This window comes from Engraulis encrasicolus, chromosome 18, assembly GCF_034702125.1.
Source record: "Engraulis encrasicolus isolate BLACKSEA-1 chromosome 18, IST_EnEncr_1.0, whole genome shotgun sequence".
Lineage (NCBI taxonomy): Eukaryota > Metazoa > Chordata > Actinopteri > Clupeiformes > Engraulidae > Engraulis > Engraulis encrasicolus.
Window position 1 is genome coordinate 23,902,962 of NC_085874.1, and position 24,514 is coordinate 23,927,475.

Consider the following 24,514-nt stretch of genomic DNA (forward strand, 5'->3'; position numbering starts at 1 on the left):
CAAAACAAAAAGAGAAGAAAAAAACCCCACCATGTGCCATCTTTAAACATTTGGAAGTAATTAGGTGTCAGGAAGTTTGTACAGACATCGTTACCGGCTAGCAAAATGGCAAGTTGAACTGACAAACACGGAATCATAGAGCCTCCTTGGTAAAGCTAAGCATGGTGTGGAATGGGGACAAGCACAAAACACAAAACACCTCCGCCAGCCCCACTGAACTCAATCTAAAAGGGGATGACACACAGGGCAACTTTGATGGGCAACAACATGATTGGATCCTACTGTTCCCAATAAAATGACTGAGAAAATATTTCTCAATATTTTTGCTGACTACAGATCCAAGGTCTCCAGATAAAAGTAATGTGGTGCTCAACTGTCCAAATAAAATCTTTCAGTATCATTTCCCAGAAGCCTCGCCCAAAAATGTGCGTAGTGTATCATTACCTTAAGAGCGGAAGGGGTGGCAGCGGTGTGTGTGTGTGTGTGTGTTGGGGTAAACACAAACAGAACTGAAAGTGAAGCCAATAACATACAGCTAAAATTCACATTGGGTTATATAATGTTCTTTAAAAACAAAGGTGGGGGGTGGGGGGGTGGTGTACTGAATGGCATATTTTGGAGACTGGCCAACAAAACGGCACCATCTGCATCTTCTTACTTGTAATTAGCCACATTGCACATTCTGCTCTTGGAACGCTTACAATAAATCAGACTAGCACTTCGGTAGGTCTTCGGTAACTGTGTGTAGTGTTTGTTCGTTTGTTTGTTTTAAGAAGAAGAAGAAAAAAAAAAACACACACATTAAAAAGGTCCATCTCCTTTGTCAACCATCCTGTTTAACCAATGGCAGGCCATGGGGCTTTATCAGGCTGGGGACGGGGACAAGACTAGGCACGTTTTACTGAGTGGCAGGAATTAGAACAAACGAGAGTAACTGGAATTGGGAATCTAGTACCACAATGTGCTGATGTGATGCCGATAAAAAGAAATGTGCAATCAAAACAAAGGCTATGGTCACCTCCGTGCTTGTTTCACAGGCACTTTTGAAGTAAATGTACTTCAAATTGCTCTCCTTTACCCACTTATTTTTTTTTGTTTTAAAATTTTTGCGTTTCATACCTTATTTATTTTGGTCAAGCCCATAGGAACTGATAACTGTCTGGATGGGTGATGAGTTTTCAACATGGTCCGCTGTCCATAGACGCTTTCTGCTTTTGTTGTTCTTGGATGGATTTTGTTTTGACGGTGATCCGGGTGATGATACAGATTTTCTTTTCTTAACCTTGGTTGTAAATCTTGATGTAATCGGTTAGCGATCTACTGCCTGTCACTGGCAGCGTGTGTGTGTGTGTGTGTGTGTGTGTGTGTGTGTGTGTGTGTGTGTGTGTGTGTGTGATTAAGTGGGTTTTTTTTTTACAACTCAATTTTCTCTTCTTGGTTTTAAAGGGGCGTCATTGTATTCCCACACGTCTGCCCATCACACACCAATTGAAATGCATTAAGTCCCCACACGTGTGATGGGTCTTAAAATGACAGTCCCAGTATGGCTGTCCAGTTTGTTTTCGCACTTTTGTTTCCCCACTCGTTTGCCTTCCTCTTCTGTCCTCTTCAGGGATGCATTTCTCGACAGCACCATTGCTAAGTTAGCAACTTTTGTAGGTTGCCAATGGGAAATTGCATTGAAACCGAGTAAGTTGCTAAGTGGATAGCAACGACACTTTCGAGAAATGGGGTCCACCAGGGTTGGTGCGGCAGCTGTGCTTACCACTCCGCATCCCCTATGGCTTTGGAGAAGACGTAGTCCCTCCCATTCAGATTCATGATGCCGTCTTTCAGGGTGAACTTCCACTTGTTCTTGCTTCTGTGGATCTGGACGCAGAAACAAAATGGGGTTTTAAAATGAAAATGTAATTATGAAAATGTACCTTGATTATTTGCTGTGCTCTGTTAATTTGCTATCTTCTTATTTGGTATCTGTTATTTGTTGCTGTATTGACAAACTAGATGCAGAAACAGAAATGTGGGGCTTTAAAATGGGGCCATTGTGAAAATGTACCTTGATTATTATTATTTTCTTTTTTTGCTGTGCTCTGTTAATCAAATGTAAATATGAAAATGTACCTTGATTATTTGCTGTGCTCTGTTAATTTGTTATCTTGTTATCTGTTATTTGTTGTGGTATGGACAAACTAGATGCAGAAACAACAATTTGGGGTTTTATGCAAATAAGGTTTTATGCAAAAAATGTGCCAGTGTGCGTTTTATTTGAGAACAGTCTGGCAGTGTTCCGGCAGACCTACCTTGTCATATTGGCAAACTACTACATTCTCTGTATCGAAAAGCTCCTGGTCTTCTTCATCGCTGACATCATCTTCGCTGTTCAAGGGTTCCTGAGGAGGGACATAAAAAATATATATATTTCCAGCCCTTTCAACCAGATATGTTTTTCTCCCAAAAAGTTAATTTACCACAGTAAAAATGTTGCCACATCAGAGGTACAACGTTGTCTTGGTAATGCCATGGAAACTAAGAGAATAAGTACTTTTTAGACCTTTCAAAGAAACAGTATTTCCCCCATATCTAAAAGAAGAACCGGATGGCTAAAAACTTTTTTTGGGTTAAGCTGAATGGGCAGGCAAAAAAAAAGAAAAAAGCGGCAAAACCACAAAAGTGACTTCACACCTGTATATGTCTGTGCGCATGCTTTTTGTGTTCCTCTGTTTGCTTCTAGTACGAAAGGTTAACATTTGAAAATAGACATAAAACATGCTAAAATACATCTTTTTAGAAACCAAGGACAATTCATTTTGATTTAATCAATTTTGATAGAATGAGGGTATAAAGGTCAAAAATGTCGAAGTAACTGAAAAAACATGAATTGCAAATGTCAACCTGTTCAACCTTTACATTTTCCACAAATACAGTGAGTCCAATATGTATTTGATCCCTTGCTGATTTTGCCGGTTTTCCCACTAATAAAGACATGATCAGTCTATAAATTTATGATAATATGTATTCAAACATGGAGACAGAATATCAAAAAGAAATTCCAGAAAATAACTTAAAATAATATATTTTAATTTATTTGTATTTAATTTAGGCAAATAAGTATTTGACCCCTCTAGCTAAAGAAGATAAATAGCTTTGTGGCAAAGCCCTAGTTGTCTAGCACTGAGGTTAGATGCTTCTTTTAGTTAATGACAATGTTTGTGCATATTGTAGAAAATATTTTTGCCCATTTTTCTTTGCACATTATCTCTAAAACATGAATAGTTTGTGGCTGTAGCTTGGCAAATGGGAGGTTCAGTTCTCTACATAGAATTACTATAGGGTTAATATTTGGAGACTGTCTAGGCCACTTCACGACTTTAATATGCTTCTTATTGAGCCACTCCTTCGTTGCTTTGACTGTATGTTGTGTATTATTGTCATGTTGGGAGATCCAAAAATGGCCCACCCTTCAGTGTAGTGGTGGAGGGAAGGACGTTTGCACTCAGGATTGCACATCACATGTCTCCCTCCATCCATTCGTTGACGATGTGAAGTTGTCCTGTGCCTTGGCCAGACAAACACCCTCAAACCATAATGATACCACTTTCATGCATGATGGTGAGGAGGGTGTTCTTGGGATCATAGACAGCAGTACTCTTTCTCAAAACACATTGAATTGTGATAATGCCAAACGGCTTGATTTTGGTTTCATCTGACTACAGCACCTCCTTATCATATCCTAAACCAGTCTGATGTCCGTTGGCAAACCTCAAGTGGGACTGCGCAGGTTCCTTCTGAAGTAGAGGTACCATGTGTGCACTACAGGATTTTAAACCTCTGTGACATTAAGTGCTACCAGTAGTTTTCTCAGTGATTTTGGTCCCAGTAGCTTTGATATCATTGCCTAGTTCATCCCGTACAGCTCTAGGGTGATTTCTTTCTGTTCTCATGATTATCAAATCCCTACAAAAGGTCAAATCTTGTATAGAACCCCAGACAGGCTGATGGATAGTCATTTTGTATTCCTCACATTTTGGAAGAAATGCATCAACAGCTGGGTCATTAATACCCAGTCTCTTTCTTGTGGCTTTGCAGCCCATTTAATCTTTGTTCAGGTCTAAAATCGTGTCCCTGATATCATTTGACCACTCTTTGGTCTTTCCCATGCTGGTGAGGTTGGAGTGTGACTGATTCACTCATACTATGGACTGATTCTGCTGATTCAATGTGTCTTTTATGCATGTTAGTATGTACAGGTGTCTTTAATTCAGATGACAAGTTGATCGGAAGTGCCCATCTGGTCTGTGGGCCCGGAACTGTTATCAGTTGGCAGGGGATCAAATACTTATTTTGCTCGATGAAATGGAAATAAATTAATATATATTCTCTTCAGTTAATTTCTGGATTTTCTTTTTGATATTCTGTCTCTCCATATTAGAATACATATTATCATAACATTTATTGACTGATCATGTCTTTGTTAGTAGGCAAACCAACAAAATCAGCAAGGGATCAAATACATATTGGACTCACTGTATATTCTTGATTCACAGGACATTTCATAGTGACCCAGTTACAGTCCTCTATTTCAATGTGCTGATAACTTTTCTTCCAGTATTAGAAAGATCTCTCCAAAGTAATTTAGAAAATGGGAAGAGTTTTCAGGATTCTTCCTGCCATACATTGCAAAAACACATAACAATTTCATTTGATCTAATTCAAAGGGATATCTTGACATTCAGTAGCTGGTGTACATTTGCATACATACTTTTGTGAATGAATATTTTATTTTTCTCATTATCTTGTCGCCACTTGGCATTTTTGGGGGCAATCTGTCGTTACTTTTCAAAAAATATATACTGAATCACTATTTGAAGTTCCACTACACTAACGTGGCTACAAAATAGAGACTTGTGAAAACCTAGTAGAGGGCCCCCATATACATCTCAGACATGCTATAGCATTGCTCTGCATTCAGGCCCCTCAGATCTACGGACAAAGGTCTTCCCCAGGTTGGCCGATCCCGTCTGACGGAAAAAGGGGGCGTGCTTTTGAAATTGCAGCTCCACGCCTCTGGAACAGTTTTCCTCCCGATATTAGATCTGCACCCACAACTTCTGCTTTTATATCTAAACTTAAAACCTACCATATATACATTGGCCTTTGCCTCTTAGATCTTAGGTTCTTTTATTTTGCTTTTATTGTACCTCATGTATACTTTTAGCCCTTGCCCCTATAGTTTTAAACCCCTCTTTCCTTTAACACATTGTTTTAAACACTTTATGTATCTAAATTGTTCTAAGCTCACTTTATGTATCTTAATAGTCAATGCTGTCAGTGCTGCAACTGTACACTGCATGCAGGCGATTTTCATTGTGTCTATTGGAATGCTTTTAAAATGCGCCATTAATATGCTTCATTTAGTTTAGTTTAGTTTATTGCTTATTTGACAGGGACCATGTACAAGACAGAATCTAGTACCAGAGTTAGCTAGAAGCTAGTTTACATCTGTGGTCCCTGGGCAGGGAGCTAAAAACAAACACTAATTAAAAACAGACAATACATGCACTATTTTGCCACTACAAGTCACAAATTGGAGCAGCAACAGAATCCTACTAAAACATACAAAAACATGTACAATCACATTATCACAACAAGGCAACACACACATGATGTTGCACATGCCATATGACAGCGCTTACTGTAACAAAGCACAATGATCAGTGGTCACATTTTTGATTAGGCTTAAGGCATCTTTTTAGTGATAATTTAAACTGGTTAAAGCTTACACTGTCCCTGATAAAAACTGGAATTGCATTCCATTTTTCAATTGCACTAACAGAAAAGGCTGATTGACCAAGTCTTCCTGTATCCCACATTAACAATCGCCTCTGACAGAGGACCTCGACACTCTTAATTTATCTCTGCAGCGTGATATGCATTGCTTAAGAGGTGGTGGTGCAAGATCATGAGTAATTGTATACATTAAACACATATCAGCAAAATAGATAAAACTATCAAAGGACAGTAAGATGTACTTTGAAATAATGCTACAGTGATGATACTTTCTTGGCTTTTTGTCCAGAACCTTCAAAGCCATTTTGAGAGAAACTAATGGTTGTATGGTGGTAGGTTTGCTTGATCTATTTATCTAGTTTCATTCTAACCAGCCTCTGTGCAGCACTTTGGTCAGTTTTGCTCTGTTTTAAATGTGCATAAATAAAACGTACATACTAAAATGCTTTACGAAGACCTTTTTGGATTCTGCACTACACAGACCCTCACAGACAGACAGACATGCACGCATGCACATACGCACCTCCTCCACCTGGCCATCCTCCCCGCCATCTTTGTCCTTGTCCTCATCTTCGTCCTCGTCGTACTCCTCCTCCTCCTCGTCCTCCTCCTCTGAGGAGGTGTCCCCCGCCCCGTCCACCTGCAACATCATGGGAGGCTGCTGCTGCTGCTGCTGCTGCTGCTGCTGCTGCTGCTGCTGTTGTGGCGCCACCTGCTGGAGCTGCTGCTGCTGCACGGCCTGCACCTGTGCTGCTGCAGCTGCCTGCGCAGTCTGCTGCGCTGCCATCGTCGCCGTCTGCATCACCTGGGGGGCATACTTTATCAGCGTCACACAAGAGCCCTTGTGGGGGGTGCACTGTCGCACCTGAAACTGGTTCAAACGGCTAAGTCACCATACTATTACACCGGGGACCCGGATTCGATTATGGCCCTGGGATCATCTCCCAATTGTGTCTCCCTCTCACTTCCTGTCAACAAACTCTTTAACCCTCTGAGGTCTAAGGCTTTTCAGAGACTTTTAGGCTGCTTGCACCACCCTGACATTTTCAAGTATTTTCATTTCATATATATATATATATATATATATATATATATATATTAGGGTGCATCAGATGCCCCCTATGAAAAGATATTGCCTTGGCCCTATAGTAAAAATGTTCTACACCCAGTAAAAACACACTGTGTAAAATATTTTGAAATTTGGATGAAGTCTACCGGGGCCACCAGCCCCATGAAAATAGAAAATAATGGTGATAGTCAGAATCTTGGAATAGAAATGGACATTTTGCTGCATAAAGCTACCCAATAAAAAACATATTGTCTCAGCTCTGTGATAACAATGTTCTATGCACAGTAAAATCACTCTGTGTAAAATATGTTGAAATTTAGATGAATTCTACCGGGTCCACCAAGCCCATGAAAATACAAAATAATGGTGATGGTGATGGGCAACCTGGATTCCAAAGCTGAAGTCCAGTGCCACATATTCCAAATGACATACCTAGTTTTACCTTTCCAGTTAGGGCAATTGGACGGGTAAAACCAGGTAATTTGAAATCTGTGGCACTGGATTGTGGCTTTTGAATCTAGGTTTGCCATTGTCTTAAAACAGAGGTGGAAAACCGCGTGACACATTTGCCCCAGCCAATATAATGAACCAGCTGAGCCTAATTACCACTTAAGCCAGGTTGATGAGGTAATTAGTGAGATCACCTGTATTGGGAGCACAAACAGAAGGAATATCTAAGCAGGTTGTGTATTCAGTCGATCCACTTACACAGACTTCAGTCTCAGGACAGACTGATGGTCAAACTGCTATATTTAGGCACTGTTATATTTGTGTGTTTCACCTGTGGGCCTACAATTCATGGAGGAACATCTGTACCAAAGCTGTGAATGTTCCTTGGAATGCCTAGGCTACAAAGCAGTCAATACAACTGTATTGAAGAGTGCCATTACTTCTTTATCCCATTGCCTGTGGTAGTATTTCACTTTACTCCATCAGATGAGTACCATAACTTACCTGAGAGGCCCTTGGCAATGGACTCTGGACCTGGTGATACCCATGACATACCTAGAAGCCACTTAAGTACAGGTTTTGGGAAGCCACTCTTTCCAACATCACATACAGTTTTATTGTATGTACTCTATTGAACTACTGCAGGGATTTCTTTAAAAAAAAAAACACACAAGTCATTCCAAGGAGCATTCACAGCTTTAGTACAGATGCTCCACCAGGTATTAACAGCTACCTGTATAATCCTGTAGGCCCACAGGTGAAGCACACAAAAGTCATACAACTTCGCAATCTCTTGCTTGATACTGGCAGTGGGTCAGCTGGTTCATTATATTGGCTATATTTGGAATATGTGGCACTGGACTTTGGAATCCAGGTTGCCCATCACTATCACCATTGTTTTGTTTTTTTCATGGGCCTGGTGGACCCAGTAGAATTAATCTAAATTTCAACACATTTTCCACAGAGGGATTTGACTGTGCATAGAACATTTTTTTATCACACAGCTGAGGCAATATGCTTTTATTGGGTAGCTTTATGCAGCAAAATGTCCATTTCTATTCAGGGCTGGACTGGGCGATAAATAGGGCCCGGGCACTTTTCGATTTAAGGAGATTATTAGTGCCGGAGAACTGACTCACCGGTGGGCCCCGCACCCTCATGGGCCCCTATTTTCAGTAATAGGGGCTCACCGGGAAATGCCCGCCATGCCAGATGGCCAGTCCAGCCCTGTTTCTATCCAAGATTTTGACTGTCACCATTATTTTCTATTTTCAAGGGGCTGGTGGCCCCGGTAGACTTCATCCAAATTTCAAAATATTTTACACAGAGTGATTTTACTGTGCATAGAACATTTTTATCACAGAGCTGAGACAATATGTTTTTTATTGGGTAGCTTTATGCAGCAAAATGTCCATTTCTATTCGAAGATTCTGACTATCACCATTATTTTCTATTTTCATGGGGCTGGTGGCCCCGGTAGACTTCATCCAAATTTCAAAATATTTTACACAGTGTGTTTTTACTGGGTGTAGAACATTTTTACTATAGGGCCAAGGCGATATCTTTTCATAGGGGGCAACTGATGCACCCTAATATATATATATATATATATATTTGGAACCTGGAAGGTCTGAGGTTTCTAATGGTGTGACCTATATGTTTCAATGACAAAAACTCACAGAGTTACAGATTTGTTTTTGGAGACCAATTGCCCTCTGAAGGGCACTCGGACCTCAGAGGGTTAAAAAACACAGGCTGCTGCTGCTGCAGATGCCACCTGCTGCACAAGTTGCTGTGCTGTCACGGTCACTGTCACAGTCTGCATCACCCATGGGGCGTTAGCGTCAGAGTAGCCAGGCCGTGCCCTCCTAGTGACGCAACCCCTTCAGCGTTGCTACTAGTCAGGTCAAGAGCAATGCAAGTACTTTCTGAGCACCCGAAAAAAAACGCGAACTCCTCCCACATTGTCGGGAAGCAAACAAGTATTAGCAAATGAAGGGAGGTGGGTCAACCATGCCATTTGGGAAATGTTAATTGTTATGCTCTTGGTCACGTTAAGTCTCAGAGATTTGAAAGTCGATGATAATCAGGATAGCGTCAGAGGTGACTAATAAGGAAGATGAAAAAAAAATCATAAGGAGTTTCTTCCGGAGTCAATATGACGCAAGGTTCTTAGCTGCCATGCCCCTTTTTGGAGACTTCAGGGAACTAGTGGGAGGTTCAAAATAAATGCATTTTAATGGAAAAGTCGCACCTATTTAGGAGACTTGATCCCACTTTGCATTGGTGACACATATGCTTTATCTTGGTCTACCATATTGGCAATCTTTGTTACCGTCACACAAAGGTGCACAAGCGTGTTTGTGGGTGCAGCGTCAGACCAGGGGCCTCATGTATGAAGCTCACTTACGGACAAAAAAACGACTTAAGTTGTTTTCCACGGCCATGTTCAGATGTACTAAAACAGACTAGATGTGGAAAACTGCGGATCTCCACGCGAATTTCAGGGCTGCTGTGGAAGTTGCCGTAAGCGTGGAAGTTGCCGTAACTGGTGCATTTCGTCTTTTTGGCGGCACACAGAGGCATGCAGCGCAACTACATGTGCTGTATGCGGTCGGAAATATTGCAAAAATGCAGCCAGTTAAATGTGGATTTGAATGTTGAGGCGCGCGACTTAAAAAAAAAAAAAGAAGAAGAAACCCACCTCAACCATATTATTGTTGAGACAGCTGGTTAAAATGAAGCGGACTCATGAAACTATCCTAGAATTAGGCTACAACAAAATTGGATGCCCATCAGCAGTATTACTTCAAGTAGGCTATTTGGCAGCTATTACAATAAACATTGAATATTTTCTGGACTACATCTGCGATGTGTCTTCTCGCATTTGTTGGGAACGTCCTCTTCGCAGTGCTCGTCTTTCCCTTTTAATAAGGCTAGGCTACTGTAAAATCAGTCCATCAATTAACAGGAGACTTTTTTAACTGAGTATTGGTTGCAGGTTATTCATAGGTTACATGTGGCGTATGTGTGCATGCGTAATCTTTCATATTTATACCAGACATAAAAGTTTATTTCTCGGCAGCCTTGGCGACTGCCTCATCGCAATGTGCTTTGATGTAGGCCTAATGCTAATGAAAACCTGCATTGTACTGCAGTATAACATGACAGGTTTTTTTTCTGCTTTCCTCACATAAAGTATTACCAATGCCTGATTTGATACACGCCAGAGTAATTTTGTTAGGCTATTGCGCGCAGCCTTTTTCCTTTTAAATTGGCTACCTCAGAAACAGTGCCTTCACCTCGCATCATGAAAATGTATTTCCCGCGTTCCCTTTCCCATTCTTCCAACCAATGAATGCACAAAAATGGGTCTGTTAATACTAATTAGAATATTCATATAGAATATTTAAGGGAGGAGGCAAGGTGGAGACTTGGGCCCATGTGTGCTCGTGCATGTGCGCAAGATTTCATGGCAAAACCTGGTTACGCACTTATTGATACATCCGGATTTTTTGTCCGTAAGTAACTTTCAAGATTTTCGCGTCCGCACTTTCTTGATAGGAAATCCACGCACTTCTTAGTACATGATGCCCCAGGAGATGGGAAAACTCCACACTGACTGACTAACCCGGGCTGAAGTTGCCCAAGGGCTAGATTGAGTGCTCATGCTAGAGCCTCAAAGTTTCAACGTATACCAGCTGTGCACCAACCTCACTTTCGGTAGATGGTTGGGTTCCACCTTGCTTAACCCATTGTGTCATGGAGCGACATATACGCTGCATTAAGGTTCTTGAGGTTTGAGCTGTTTTATTAAAAATGTGGGTATGTTAGAGCTGAATGAACACATTCTAGTGCAAAATGAAGGAAGGAATGAATGAAACTTATTTCATGTTTTTATGTTCTTTGGAGCCTGAGATATTTAGGCTTTAATAGGGAGAGGGCACCTATTCCCAAAAACAAAATGGGTTAAACAATTATCTGGAGCTACGCCAAAGGCCTAGTTGTCAAAAAACCTTAGTTTGTTTACATTTCAAAAAAACATCTTGATAAATTCCCAAAAACATCCAAAAGGTTATGCGACATCAGCAGACAACTAGCAAACAGTGATATCTTATGGGAAAATACTTGGAGTAGGCCTATGTTAAGATTTTTTTTTTATCATTAGAATCGCTCAGATGTCGGAAAGGGCTGTGCCAAAAAATGCAGCATCACCGGGTACTGACAAGTCAAGGGTAACGTGAGCATGAAATGAAGGAGAGGATTGTGCACATCCCAGGGAAAGGTACAGGACGAAGGTCAACTAGTTTTCAGTAGGGATGCACGATGTATCGGCCAGATGTATCGGTATCGGCCGATATCGGCCGATATTCAACACATCGGACATCGGTCTGATGGGTAAAACTGGGCCGATGTTAACGCCGATGTTTTTTTTTATATGTTACGGTTCTAAAAGAATGGACTTGACGATGACTTTCACTGTTTGTCTTCTATTTTGTCTCTATTTTTTATCTAATTATCACAGGGAGTTAAAAACTGTTTTTGGAAATAAGACGACATTCAAAAATTCAGTTTGTTTGCATCATTGTCATCTCTTTTTTTTTTAAAAAGAAAGAAAAACATCGGTATCGGTTAATATCGGTCATCGGCCAAAACCGCAATATCATAATCGGATATCGGCCGAAATTTTTGACATCGTGCATCCCTAATTTTCAGAGTGAGGAGTCCGCACACTTAGAATCCTTTTTGTTGTGTTTCATTTTTTCATGGCAGGATTGAATCTGAAGAAGACTGTTGAGGTCGAAACGTTATCTTGCCATGAAAAAATAAAATACAACAAAAAGGATTCTAAGTGTGCGGACTCCTCACTCTGAAAACTAACGTGAGCATGAAACACTTACTTGTGCATTCTGTGGAACTTTGTTTCCAGCGAGGACTATCTGCTGGGGCTGAATGATGACTCCTGTTTGCTGGGGGATGCCGCCCTGTAATGGCGCGAGGACCTTTGCAATGAGACAAAGGGAACAATTTACTAGGGATGCACGATGCCACTTTTTTTTGAAAACCGATACGACAACGAGTACATACCGAGTACAGATACAGATACAATGAAAATATATGCACAGCCCCGGTCTTTACACCTGTGATTTGTTTTAGTCTTTTTGCATGTAAATTTAAAAATGTTAGAAATGTGAGGAAGTACACACGCGCATGCAGCCTGGCGCATGCGGCAACGCGTGCAGCCACACGCACACTAACGCCTCAAGGTGGCACTGTAGTAGTGTGGCCTTAGTGGCGCCTCTGAAGACTTTTTAATCCATACTAGGGCCGTGCGACTTGTGTAATGGTCTGACTTGACCTCTGGATAAGCAACTGTCCATGCACGCACCATTTAAGACTAATTTAGATGTCAGCTAAGGGCATGGACCATAATCCAACTTGATCCATGAACAGACTTGAGACTCCTCTGCGAGTTCCTCTTGGTCATCGTGAAGTTAATAACTCTTACAGTTTGTTCAGATGGGGAATGACCAACACGCCAGAACACAAGCCATGATGGGACATTTGTAAACGTGTTACTATTGGTATTTGCCAAAATGAATCATGTCATTGCAGTCAAGTTAACTCCTTTTTAACTTCACTTTTTCACCACGATTGCCCAAGGCGTCATCAAGATGGCCACCAAGTTAGGCAACATGATTATCAATATGAACACTAAATACCATGTGTGCGTTCCAATATGCAACCTTGCGTCCTCCACTTGTGCTTGTGGCATCGTACCAGGAAGTAATGAGTCATGATGACATCACTGACAACAGCATTATATTTAAATATCTTGCAAGAGCTCAATTGTAAAGTAATCTTCTCATTTGCAAACTGGATGGTGAATGAAGAATAGTCCCAAAAAAATAGTTTTGGCTAGGCTGACAACAGGTGCGTGTCACCAAAAGAAATGGGGGGGGCGGGGTTATGTGGTGGAGGGTACCTGATATATGATGGGAACTTGGAAGCCACCAGAAGAGATGTCAGGTCATAAATTCTCTTTAAAGGGGAGGTCTGGGGAGTCTGAGGGGAGTTGTGTTGTGTGATGGAGGGTACCTGTTGTATGACAGGGGCTTGGGGCGCTGAGGGTACTTGCATGGAGTGTGTGGTGTAGTTGTGTGTTGGAGGGCTTGCACGTCACCAAAATGAATTGGGGGGGCATGTCGAGGGCTTGGACGCCACCAGAAGTCATAATTTCTCTTTAAAGAGAGTACTGAGGGTACTAGCATGGTGTGTGTGGTGTAGTTCTGTAGTGGAGGGTACCTGTTGTATGACGGGGGCTTGGACGCCGCCCGGCTGCATCTGGGGCAGGACCTGCTGCTGGACCACCAGCTGCTGCTGGGGCTGGATGATGTACTGCGCCCCGTTAGCCGCACGCACCACCTGCAGGATCTGACCTGGAGACCGACGACACCGGAGAGGAGAGGCAGAGAGTTGGAGATGTTTAGAGTCTAAACACAGACACAACAGCCAACGTACGTACGATAGGGTGCATCAAACGCCCCAACTTTGGAAAATCAAGTGGGTTCACCTCACCATTCACTGCAATTCACAACGTCTTTTCAAATTTTGATTTTCCAAAGTTTGATTTTCCAAGGGGCATTTAATGCACATCGAGTCGCAACAAGTTTTTTAAATATTTGTGATGCACATCTCACATACATGCAGGTTGGGAGGTTACTTAAACCACTGTGGTGGTACCCCAAAAGTCGGTTCGTGAAATAACTTTGCAGAAACATTGAATGTACCAATGGAAGACATGTAACAACGGATGGAGACATTCAATATCAAACATCTGAAATTTCTATGAAGGAATGTAAAACCTTTTCAAAAACATGTACCTGGTCAGGTTAAAACACCGTTCTACTCAGCCGTAACTGAACAACCAGCAATCATATCCAAACAACATCTGTCCTTGTTAGCATTTATGCGACTGTGCGGGCAAAGGGAGCGTTGTGGGTTTTATTCACCCAAGTGCCATTTCCACATCATCACCTCCCATGCAACCCCCACTGAGACTGAAACCAGCTGGGCACCGCCGTATTGCAGGGCTTGAATATGCATGGGCAGCTCTGGCCCATTGCTGCCTATGGTGTGTGTGTGTGTGTGTGTGTGTGTGTGTGTGTGTGTGTGTGTGTATTACCTTGACTTGTAATGATCTGCTGGTAGGGCCCGACACCTGTGGGCAACGCCAGTGTGGCTGCAGTGGCTGCGGCGCTCTGTAAAAGGTAATGTGTCAAAAGAAAGGCGTGAATGAGACATTCAATCCTCGCAAATTACTCAGTAGCAGCACAGGCCACCATCATAGCCTTCATCATAGTCAAGAAAACATAAGAGTGGGATGCAGTCAACTAGGGCCGTCACAATATTCAAGAAGTCAATATATTGTACCAAGTATAATAAGTTATATTTGCGTGCTTTTGTTTTCCTCGTCACCCTGTCTTTCTCTACCCAAGAGACTGAATACTGATAGGCACATTTCACTCAGCGCCATGATGCTATCGATCTGCCTTATCTATCCATAATCGGTCTGTCTTTAGCAAACCATGCCGTGACGCTTTCAAAATTAAAAGTGGGTGTATTCGCATTTTAATTAGGGTGTATTCGCATTTTAAATAGGGTGTATTCGCATTTTAATTAGGGTGTATTCACATTTTCATACCATTCTCATTATATTGTTTGAAAATGATGACGAGTACGGCAACATTATCGTTTATCGCAATAATTTCTTGGTCAATTTATCGACCATCAAATTTTGTTTTTGTGACAGCCCTACAGTCAACAGAGGCACCGACTGGGGATCCAGGTGCACTGAGAGGGTGGGGTAGAATTGGGTCCTCATGATATTGTATGTATTGGGTGGGAGAAGGACTTTCAAAGGACTCAGCTGGGCCCAGCTAAAACTTTCAACCAAGCTAAGGGGTTGATTTACAAATGTACAGTAGGCCTACAGCTGGGTTTAAGATTTTACGGATTTTAAGGGTTTAAAGGGTTTAAAGGGTTTAAGAGGGCAAAATGTAAAATAAATTAATAAATAAAAAGCACGGGTGAGACAGACTTAAGCTTAAAGAAATGCGGTCATTGAAGTCATGCTAGTTCCTTCCATCCTTTTCTCTGGCCTCAGCCTAGTGTCACAAGGCCTAATGTCATCGATTACGGGTTTTTTTTTATTCAATATCTTGCAAAAACATAAATCAAAAGCCATTCTCTTTTCTTTGTTTTGTTTTGGAGGAATGCATTTACTTTATTTCATGTTTATTGTGTGATCATTCACACACTATACCACTTTTACCTGAGCAGAAAACTGATCTTTGTTTTCTACAGTCATGACTTCTCAATAAAATGAAAAATGTTGATCACAAAAAAAAGTCATTCTCTTGGTGGCAAAAAAAAGACGTGATCTGTCTCCACAGAGGACTGGCATCAACTAGGCAAGAGAGGGCGGAGGAAACGCCAATGACTTTCAGCCAGAGAGACGGACAATAATGAGGCAGGTTACTAACTGGCCACCCGCCACCTTTATCCCGTCTGAGCACAGTGAACATCTCTAATCTCCTGAGCCACACCCCCTCCCCTCCCCTCCCATCTGGCCTCAAAATACAACACCCGCAACCACCAGGCCAATACATGGGCTCTGAATGTTTGTAAACACGATGTTATGAGGAGGGGCAAGACACTGGCAGCCAACCACGTGCGCTATTTATTTGACCGACAGCGGTTTGCAACAATCAGAGGTTGAGTTGTGCACAGATAGTTTCGCGCAGTCAGGTTATAAACAAACTTTGGAACCCATGTATAGCTACATCTATTACTATGCTTCCCTCCCAATGTGTAGAGAGAGGGAGAGAGAGGGAGAGAGAGAGCGAGAGCCAGAGAGAGACAGAGCCAGAGCCACAGTGCTAGTGGGGACCACAGTGTAAACCAAAGACGTACCATTCCTGTTGCATTCATAGCCTGGAGAATCTTGGGGTCTTGAACGATAACTTGCTGCTGTGGAGCTGCATAGGAGCGGAGATAGGAGAGGAGATGGGAGAGTTAGAGGAGACATAAAACAACGCTTCCAACTCTACAATGAAAACACAACAAAAAGAAAGCCAGTCTTCACATCTGAACACTTTGTTTTTCTAATGAAAATTGTAATTAAATGTAATTTCACTAAAAAGATGTAATAAAATAAAATCCTTGATTGTCCAAGAGACAGAAAAGGGTCAAATCAGTGCGTGTCTAACGCTAGGGACACATTGCAGGCGAAACGAACGAGGCGAAGAGAGGCAAAATTTAGTGTTCCATTCTGACAGCTCAACCGTCACCAGGTCGTCGCGGCAAATCAAATAGAATGAAACGGTCACATTCTTGATTTGATTGGCTGCCGCCAGGCGAAATTCGCTCCTCATTTGCATAATATTAAACTTGGTTTAATAATTTAACTTCTCTCCTGTTCGCTTGCTTTCGCCTCCCTCATAGGAATGAATGGCGAAGTTCGCTTCGCTTGGCCAAATTCGCGTCTATGTCCCTACCTTAAGTGCCCCATAAAGTAAGGAAAGAAAGGAGTCACCTTTATAATAATGCAATAATGGACTCAGAACGGCAGAAGCACAGTAACCCAGCATGTATTCCAAAATATGATAAGCATGGTTATCCACTGAAAGAACTGGACAAATTAGTGCTAATTCTAAACAGGACATGAATTATGTCAAAACCAGCAAAAACCTCTTAAAATCAACTCCCAGTAATTAACTTGATGCCAATGACGCATTAGCATAAATTGGTCAACTCAGCTGTTTATGGGCATGGAAAGCAATTTTCTGGTGACCATAGCGCTGAACACTGAATCAGACGCGTGTCATGAGAGAGCTTTTTAAACAATGCAATGAGGGAGGCAGAGAGAGAAAGTGGACAGCAAAATTGACTCCATCCTCGAAGTTGGAGAATTAATGTCTAGTGAAAGGGGGTGTATTCACAGCGGTTTACTCTCAATTGGCCGCAATTGCGCATGTGTTGTTCTCGGTGCGGGGTCGCGACCCCCACATTGAGAAACCAGGTGGAGAATTTAAAAAATAGGCGATGACGGATTTTTTTCGACCCCGTCCGTCAAAATGACGGACTGTGAAAAAGTCTAGCGCAACCTCTGGTGTGTGTGTGTGTGTGTGTGTGTGCGCCTGCGTGCGTTTCACCTTGCTGTTGCGGGGGCAGGATGACGGGGTGTTGTGCTTGCTGCTGCTGCTGTGTGACCTGTTGGGCTTGTTGGACCTGCTGCTGCTGTTGCTGTTGCTGGGCCTGCAGGGCTTGCTGCTCCTCAGTGTGGAAGCCCTCCACTGCCTTAGACTGCATCAGCTTACTCTCCCATAGCTGCAGGCACACACACACACACACAAGCACTTAATGGCACATCAGACAGTGTGTGTGTGTGTGTGTGTGTGTGTGTGTGTGTGTGTGTGTGTGTGTGTGTGTGTGTGTGTGTTGTAGGAGACATCACGATTGCTCTACAAGTGTTTGTAGGCTTTGTACTTTGTAGTTTATTTTTGAAGGCTCCATTGTCGTGTGCATGTGTATGTGTGAGAGAGATAGTGGGAGAGATAGTGAGTGAGTGAGTGAGTGAGTGAGTGAGTGAGTGAGTGAGTGTTGTGCAAGGTTGAGCGACCATGACCATGGCTGGATCTCAAATGGCGCACTTGTGCACTTCGGGCACTATGTTTCAGTGCGTAACTAATACGGCATATGCACTGAAACATGAACACTAAAGTGCACAAGTGCACCATTTGAGATTCAGCCCATGTGTCTATGCAAAGGACTGGGGCCGGGGGTGTGTGTGTGTGTGTGCAAGTAATGGCGAGTGCACATTTGTGTGTGTGTGTGTGTGTGTGTGCATACTTAGGTGGGAGAGTGTAGTGTCTGGGGCTCAGTGTTGGTCTAGAAACTCTCTCCTCCCCAGCCATTACATCCGCTCAAGTACTCATTACCCAGCACTGCTGAGACAGACCACTACGGCTATGGAAAGTGTGGCTCACTTTCCGGGACTTGTCAATGAAAAACGGCAGCAAAACTGAAGCGTTGGGTTGCAATAAATCAGACCCTTGCTGCTGCTAGCTGCCCCCGTCTACATTTTACTTAAATAATATACAAACATAACATGTGCGCGCTTACAAAGCACATTTTTAAAATGGAAAACTGTGCCATGTCTTCTCTGCATGAGATGGGCTGCTCTGCGCGCGTGCGTGCGTGCGTGCGTGTGGTAGCTAACATCTTCTAAAAAGTGCAAAATGTCTAATGAAGACGAAGTCGGGTCGAAATGTTTCCTTTTTTTATTTATTAAAAACAAACAAACAAACAAAAAACACTGGACCATGTTTGGACTATTTGCACGTTTTACTGTATTTGTCTCAATTGACCTGGCACCTGGACCACAGTGGGATGCATACACGTACACTTGCTTGATTACATTTAATAGAATCGTCTTACCGTCCTGAGCTCCATAAGTACTTGTTCATCCACACCCTCGTCCAAAAACAGCTCCCGCACTTCACTGATGACATCTTCAATAACAGACCTGTAAAGTTTAGGCTGGGGGGGTGGGGGTGCAGGGTAATGGTTAACTATAGAATGCAGAATACACAGGGTAAGCTCAATAAAGAGTAGAGTATAGGCCTACACTAGCATGAACTGTGCAATGGCAAAAAAACGGGTTTGGCAAGACAATTGCATTTGGCGTAAAAAAAGCAAAAAACAAAAAAACAAAAACATTTAACGTCATTGTCATTCTCAAAATTCCTTTGACAACTCTTCACTCGTATTCTAAACATGTAGAAATGGGCTGTGTGACACGGCCACGTCCCCTTTAACAAAACGAGAACACAAATTCACAATGGACACAAATAAAGCGCCTCGGGATTACCCTGGCATTTGCAAGTTGGACTGTAACGTGCTATATAGTAGGGTCATATAGTCTGCAACCACAGGACCATACAGAATAAGGGCTGTGGTCTCAGTCAATGCAATGCATTCTGATCATTTGTTTACGGTAATGACTGTCACCGAGGCTAGCAAAAACGTCGTTCACTGCGTAGGCCAGCATGTAACAAAAGCCGATTTTAAAACAGACCCAGAATACACAACACTAGATGTTAGACTTAGCAGAATATAACTCCGGTAGGCCCGTTTATTCGGTCTCTTACGGTCTCGTTTTTAGAAGTACCACAACGCATGGTGTAGCCGTCGCAGTAACATTGCTCCAGTGTTTGCTTACAATGTTAAGGCAGGACCATGAAAAGAAACTCACATTTTATTCAGTGTGCATTTTACCAGCTTTCTTGAAAACACAAGCGGTCAACAGCTACAAACGGGGAAAAATAAACAACTAGAGCACCATAAAAGGCTTGCATATGCCCGCATTGGTCGCGCGAGGGGTGAAAAAAATAGTCACAACAACAACAAAAGGCCACCGCTCGCCCTGTCCTGTCCGCGGCACGGACCTCCCTCTCTCGGCCTGTCTGCACACTATTTAAAGCTCAGTCTGGTGTTTATATGCACTGCCGATGACGTAGCGTTGAGTAGCACCTTCCCATCCCGGGCGGTCTATATTAGAGAGCCGATATGGCTGTATAAAACCAAGCGGCAGAAAGAGGAGGGCCAGAAGCGCCCAGAGAGAGGAGGGATGGAAGCCATTGCGACGGCACGTCTGCGCACACGCCGCAAGGCTGCTGCTAAGAGAATTTTTGGAGTTCATTGCACAAGCCATTTTTCTCCATTATTCCCAAAGGTTATGATTTCGGTTCATGTCAGAAGGGGTGAATGTGAAGTGCATTACTGTGAGCGTAGAGAGTGAGGAGGGTTTCGAAATTCAGCTGGTTTCAAGGACATCTGAAACAACTGAGATAGGTGATGAAATCATCAACTTACGCGACGCTTAAATTTGACTAGGAGCAATGGTGTCGCCAACAGATGGACATTTGTGGGAAATGATTTAGCGGTGCTACACTGCGCTTCGAATACTTAGCTAGCCCATAGCCTAGTTAGCTAGCCAATGGTAAAAGGGTTCCTAAAGCTGATAGTGACACAGCAATCACCAAGTCAAAGAAGTTTGTCAGACTTTGCCTTTGTCACTCAATGAAGACTAGCAATCTTGCTTGCTTGGAATTCCCCCCAACAACTTGTGACATTTGCGTTAGAACAACCAGTAGATTGAGTAATGGGGGGATACCCTCACACAACGTTAGGAATCCATAACCTGCGAGATATTCAAAGTTAACCTCCTTGTAGAAAAAATAAATTACTATTCACACTACCAGAAACGTTTAAGATGCCACAAACACGCCAGAGATATCTGAAGTTGACAATTTCCCCACTAAAATCACTGCCAGTAGCTAACCATGTTGCGCTCCTGCGCCATAACCAGCACCCAGCCGCAACTACAAGGGCTCATTTGGTTTCAAAATAGGTTAGCAAATGTAAAATGGCCGATTGAGAATGGCTACCACTTTTATTTAAGTCCCAGAGGGTGACAAACTGCCAACGCCGTCCACTGATTTGATTCCACACCAACACGGTGACTGAAACGACATCAATTTTGCCATTGCACAGCAAGCTAGTCTGACTGGTTGTCTTGTGTCTGCACTTGTCTTAGATAGAGCCTTACCACTGGGTTCGAGTTAGCCGAGCTCGCCATTATTAGCGTTGTGTAAAACCACACGGAAAACGAGCGAGGACAAAGAGCAAGAGCAAAAAAATACTCTAAAACATTGAAGTGAATATTTTAAAAGTAGCCGGCATAACTTATACAAATAAAACACAGATGTTTACGGTCTTATTCACAGTTCCAGGGCTGCACCTTCCCAGCCGTCCTCTCCCCGTCGTTGTCCTCCTTTATATACTGAGCATGGAGCTGCGAATGCGCGAGACATAGGGCTGGGTCATATCGCAAATTATCGCGGGAGTTGCCTTTTGTGCATGTGATCTGAAGCCGTCAGAGGGGGAGGTGGGAATTGCAGTTTTTGTTGAACTGTTGTTTTAGATTGGACATAACAGGTAAACTTGTTTCCTTACTAAATGGATCATTTGCCAGAGCGTGGCCTACAGTCACCATTTGCCAAACTTCGCCATTACAAAGACATTTTATAGGGTCTTAAAAGCCTATGTTGCAGTAAGACTTGCTGGCATAGGCTACAGGGGTGGGCAATAATTTTGGTCCTTTGGTTTGGCCACATTGGGTTTAGTAGGCTTAGGCCAGAGCCATTGATAACACATCCATTCTATTCATGACTCTGGCTTAGGCCATATTGACCAAAGGGCCGCAGATGTTGCGGGAAACGTGCATATGTCAGTAGTAAAAAAAATAACGAATGCATTATTTATGTACTATAATGCCATAACTTTTTTTTTGCCATCATTCCTTCACATAGGCTATATGCCTACACTAGGCTAGCCTATGCCTTCATAGTAGGCTACCTTAGTCTACTTAATGAATGCATTTAGATGAATAATAGGCCTAGTGGCCTATATACTTGGTTAATATTTAACCCCCAAGTCATTTTAAATAGGCTATTTGAAGAGTTCATATGCAAAACCCCCTAACTCCGTTTCTGAAGACCTGCACTTCTATATTTTTTGAGAACCCCGTTGTTGGTTTGGTTTACATTCATGTACTTGATAATACATATAAATAATTATATTACATAAATAAAATTAAAAGAATATGAAATTTTGATAGCTTTGTATTAAATAAAAATGAATTAAGATTATTTTCTGAAAAGGCACTTAGGGGGTTTTGCATCTGAACTCTTCATTTGTTGGTTGACAATAGGCCTATCATTTTGGATTTAAATGTTGTCTTTCAAGTTAAAGCTCCACGGGCCACATGAAATGGCTCAGAGGGCCACATATGGCCCCCGTGCCAGTTTGCCCACGTCTGGGCTACATGATCTGCTGAGGTTGAATGGAGGAATTATTGCATTTATTAATAGCCTAATAGAGAAACGTTTCGTCTTATTATGCAATATGCCGTTCAAAAGGGGCGCCTTGCACAGGTGTGCAGGATATTACCAGTGAGGTTATCATTTTTGACCAATTTTTACTTGAAGGTTTACCTGAAGAAGGTTGAAAGACCAAAACGTTGTATTAACCTAAAGCTTGTTGGTTGATTGGACCGTGCACGGGATCTGTTTTACACTATACAATATGCAGAGCGCAGGGTGATCAACAACTAGGCTATAACAAATGTATGGGACCCCAGACATTGGGGACATCCGTAACAGCCTATTAAAGAAAGCCTTGATTTATTTATTAATTTATTGATTAATTAATCTATTTATGTATTTATTAGAAGTTATCTTGATATTATTATCATTATTGCTATTCTTGTCCTTATTGTTATTGTTATTGTTATTGTTATTGTTATTATTATTATTATTATTATTATTATTATTATTATTATTATGCTATTAAGTTGTTACCAAAATGAGATTGAAGTTGGAATAGCCTACATGTGATTCTCCCAGCAAATGTCCACATGGGGGCGGTATGAGAACAATTTCAGGTACACTGCCATGTGGAAACCAAATGTGGATAGAAGTTTGTATATCACATCTCTTCCAAGAGAGTGTCCCTGCATAACTCTGCTCATCTCTACCACTCTACAACCCTGTGCAGTGCACTTACTTGTCCTGCGTGCACACTCAATATGTCCTCCACAATTTATTATTGCACTTTTTTCTGTTTGTCTGTTGACTCCACAGGCTGTAGGCCTATTTGCTTGTAGCCTACATCCTCGTTGGAAGTCGCTTTGGATAAAAGTATCTGCTAAATGTAGCCTAATGTAATTGAATGAAACAAGTATAGCACAACCTTGAAAAGCAATTCCTAATATTCAGATTCAGTTTGAGCATTAACACACCAACTTGCACTGACATGGTAAGCCAGGGGTGTCAAACTCAAATTCACAGTGGGCCAAAATCTAAATCTGGGATGAAGTCACGGGCCGAACTCAATATTCAAAAAGTACTGAAGTTGTGCATGCACGCACATGCTTACAATACTCAAAAACGTACATCTTAAACACTCAATCCCTGCAGATATTGTACGTTTGTTCAAATGTGCCTGCACACAGTCTGTTGTAAATGAGTGAAAGACATCACTGATGCACTTGTAGAGCATGTGACGCCCGAAATTTCATGTTCAAGTCACATTAAAATAGGCCTACATTAAATGTTTGGAGGGGGGGGGGGGGCAATTGAATACACAGTTGAAATAATCTTGCGGGCCAAATAACGTGATTCCGCGGGCTAAATTTGCCCCCCGGGTCTGAGTTTGACATCCCTGTGATAAGCCATCCTCCAGAGAGATTTCAGTCTCAAACATCCTGAGAGTCTGAATTATAGGCCCAATTATTGTCATTATTACTTGCGCAAAATGAGACCGTGCATATGCCCCATTTATTACATTTATATAAAGCCTTCAATGTGATGGCACACATGTGACATGGTTCATAAGGGTTGGAGCAGGCGTCACCCAACAGTTTTTCTCTTCCTTTTAAGGGTGCTGACCAAAATATTGTAAAACTGAAAAATGAAAAGGTCGCACTATGCATAGGTTTCTTTATTACACAGACGCGTTTTGGCGTTCTGCCTTCCTCAGTGTGCCGTGCCACATGTGACATGGAACATTATTTTGTTAACAAAATATCCATCAAAGTATACCAGATACCGATTCATAACTTATGCATACCTAAATGGTGTATATTTGGAGTTAATATTTAATGTTGCTATTGTGTGTCCCTTATTTAGGTTTCATCAATTATTTAGCCTCTAAGATAGTGTATCTTCAAAATAGGTAGGCTAATTGACCTCATATTCAACGATTAATTCAAATTCATCCACACATATCCAAACGTGTGACATTTTAAAGAAGCCTCGCACACGTTAGCAAAACCTTCAGAAATTGCAAACCTGGATGGAGGATAGATCTTCATGCCAGTAGCTAAATGAAATCTGACAAAGCACCCTGCTTCCTCCAGCATCACCATGGAAACTTGTCTCAGTGGACAAAGTGGAGAGAGGGGTGATCTAAATTTCAGAGCTCGCTTCTCATTCCATCATTAAGCAGTTTTGCAGTCTTTTGTCAGCCTGATAAAACCATCTTTGCTCATCAAACTGTGAAGATATATTCATGTCATGT

At 42.1% G+C, this 24,514-nt stretch overlaps 2 protein-coding genes across 5 annotated transcripts in view; both read right to left on the reverse strand.

Moving 5' to 3' along the window:
* Positions 1–40, reverse strand: part of LOC134468185 (transcription initiation factor IIA subunit 1-like) — a 17,718-nt gene extending 17,678 nt beyond the window's left edge. Inside the window, exon 1 of the mRNA XM_063222123.1 lies at positions 31–40. Within this exon, the coding sequence (XP_063078193.1) occupies positions 31–40 (10 nt within the window). The remainder of the gene's footprint in view (positions 1–30) is intronic.
* gtf2a1 (general transcription factor IIA, 1) lies at positions 7–21,536 on the reverse strand. 4 transcript variants are annotated; one of them, XM_063223302.1, is made up of 10 exons: positions 20,982–21,536; positions 18,809–18,910; positions 17,524–17,698; positions 16,283–16,347; positions 14,493–14,568; positions 13,613–13,746; positions 12,208–12,309; positions 6,311–6,604; positions 2,301–2,390; positions 7–1,869 (listed from the first exon to the last, which is right to left on the reverse strand). In XM_063223302.1, exons 1-10 carry the CDS (start codon positions 21,009–21,011, stop codon positions 1,762–1,764), a joined length of 1,176 nt encoding a protein of 391 aa, XP_063079372.1. In that variant the 5' UTR covers positions 21,012–21,536; the 3' UTR covers positions 7–1,761. The 4 variants fall into 4 exon arrangements, with proteins under 4 accessions (XP_063079372.1, XP_063079374.1, XP_063079375.1 ...); XM_063223304.1 differs by having other exon boundaries at positions 19,626–21,536; XM_063223305.1 differs by having other exon boundaries at positions 18,809–18,942; positions 19,626–21,536.
* Positions 21,537–24,514: the final 2,978 nt, after the last annotated feature.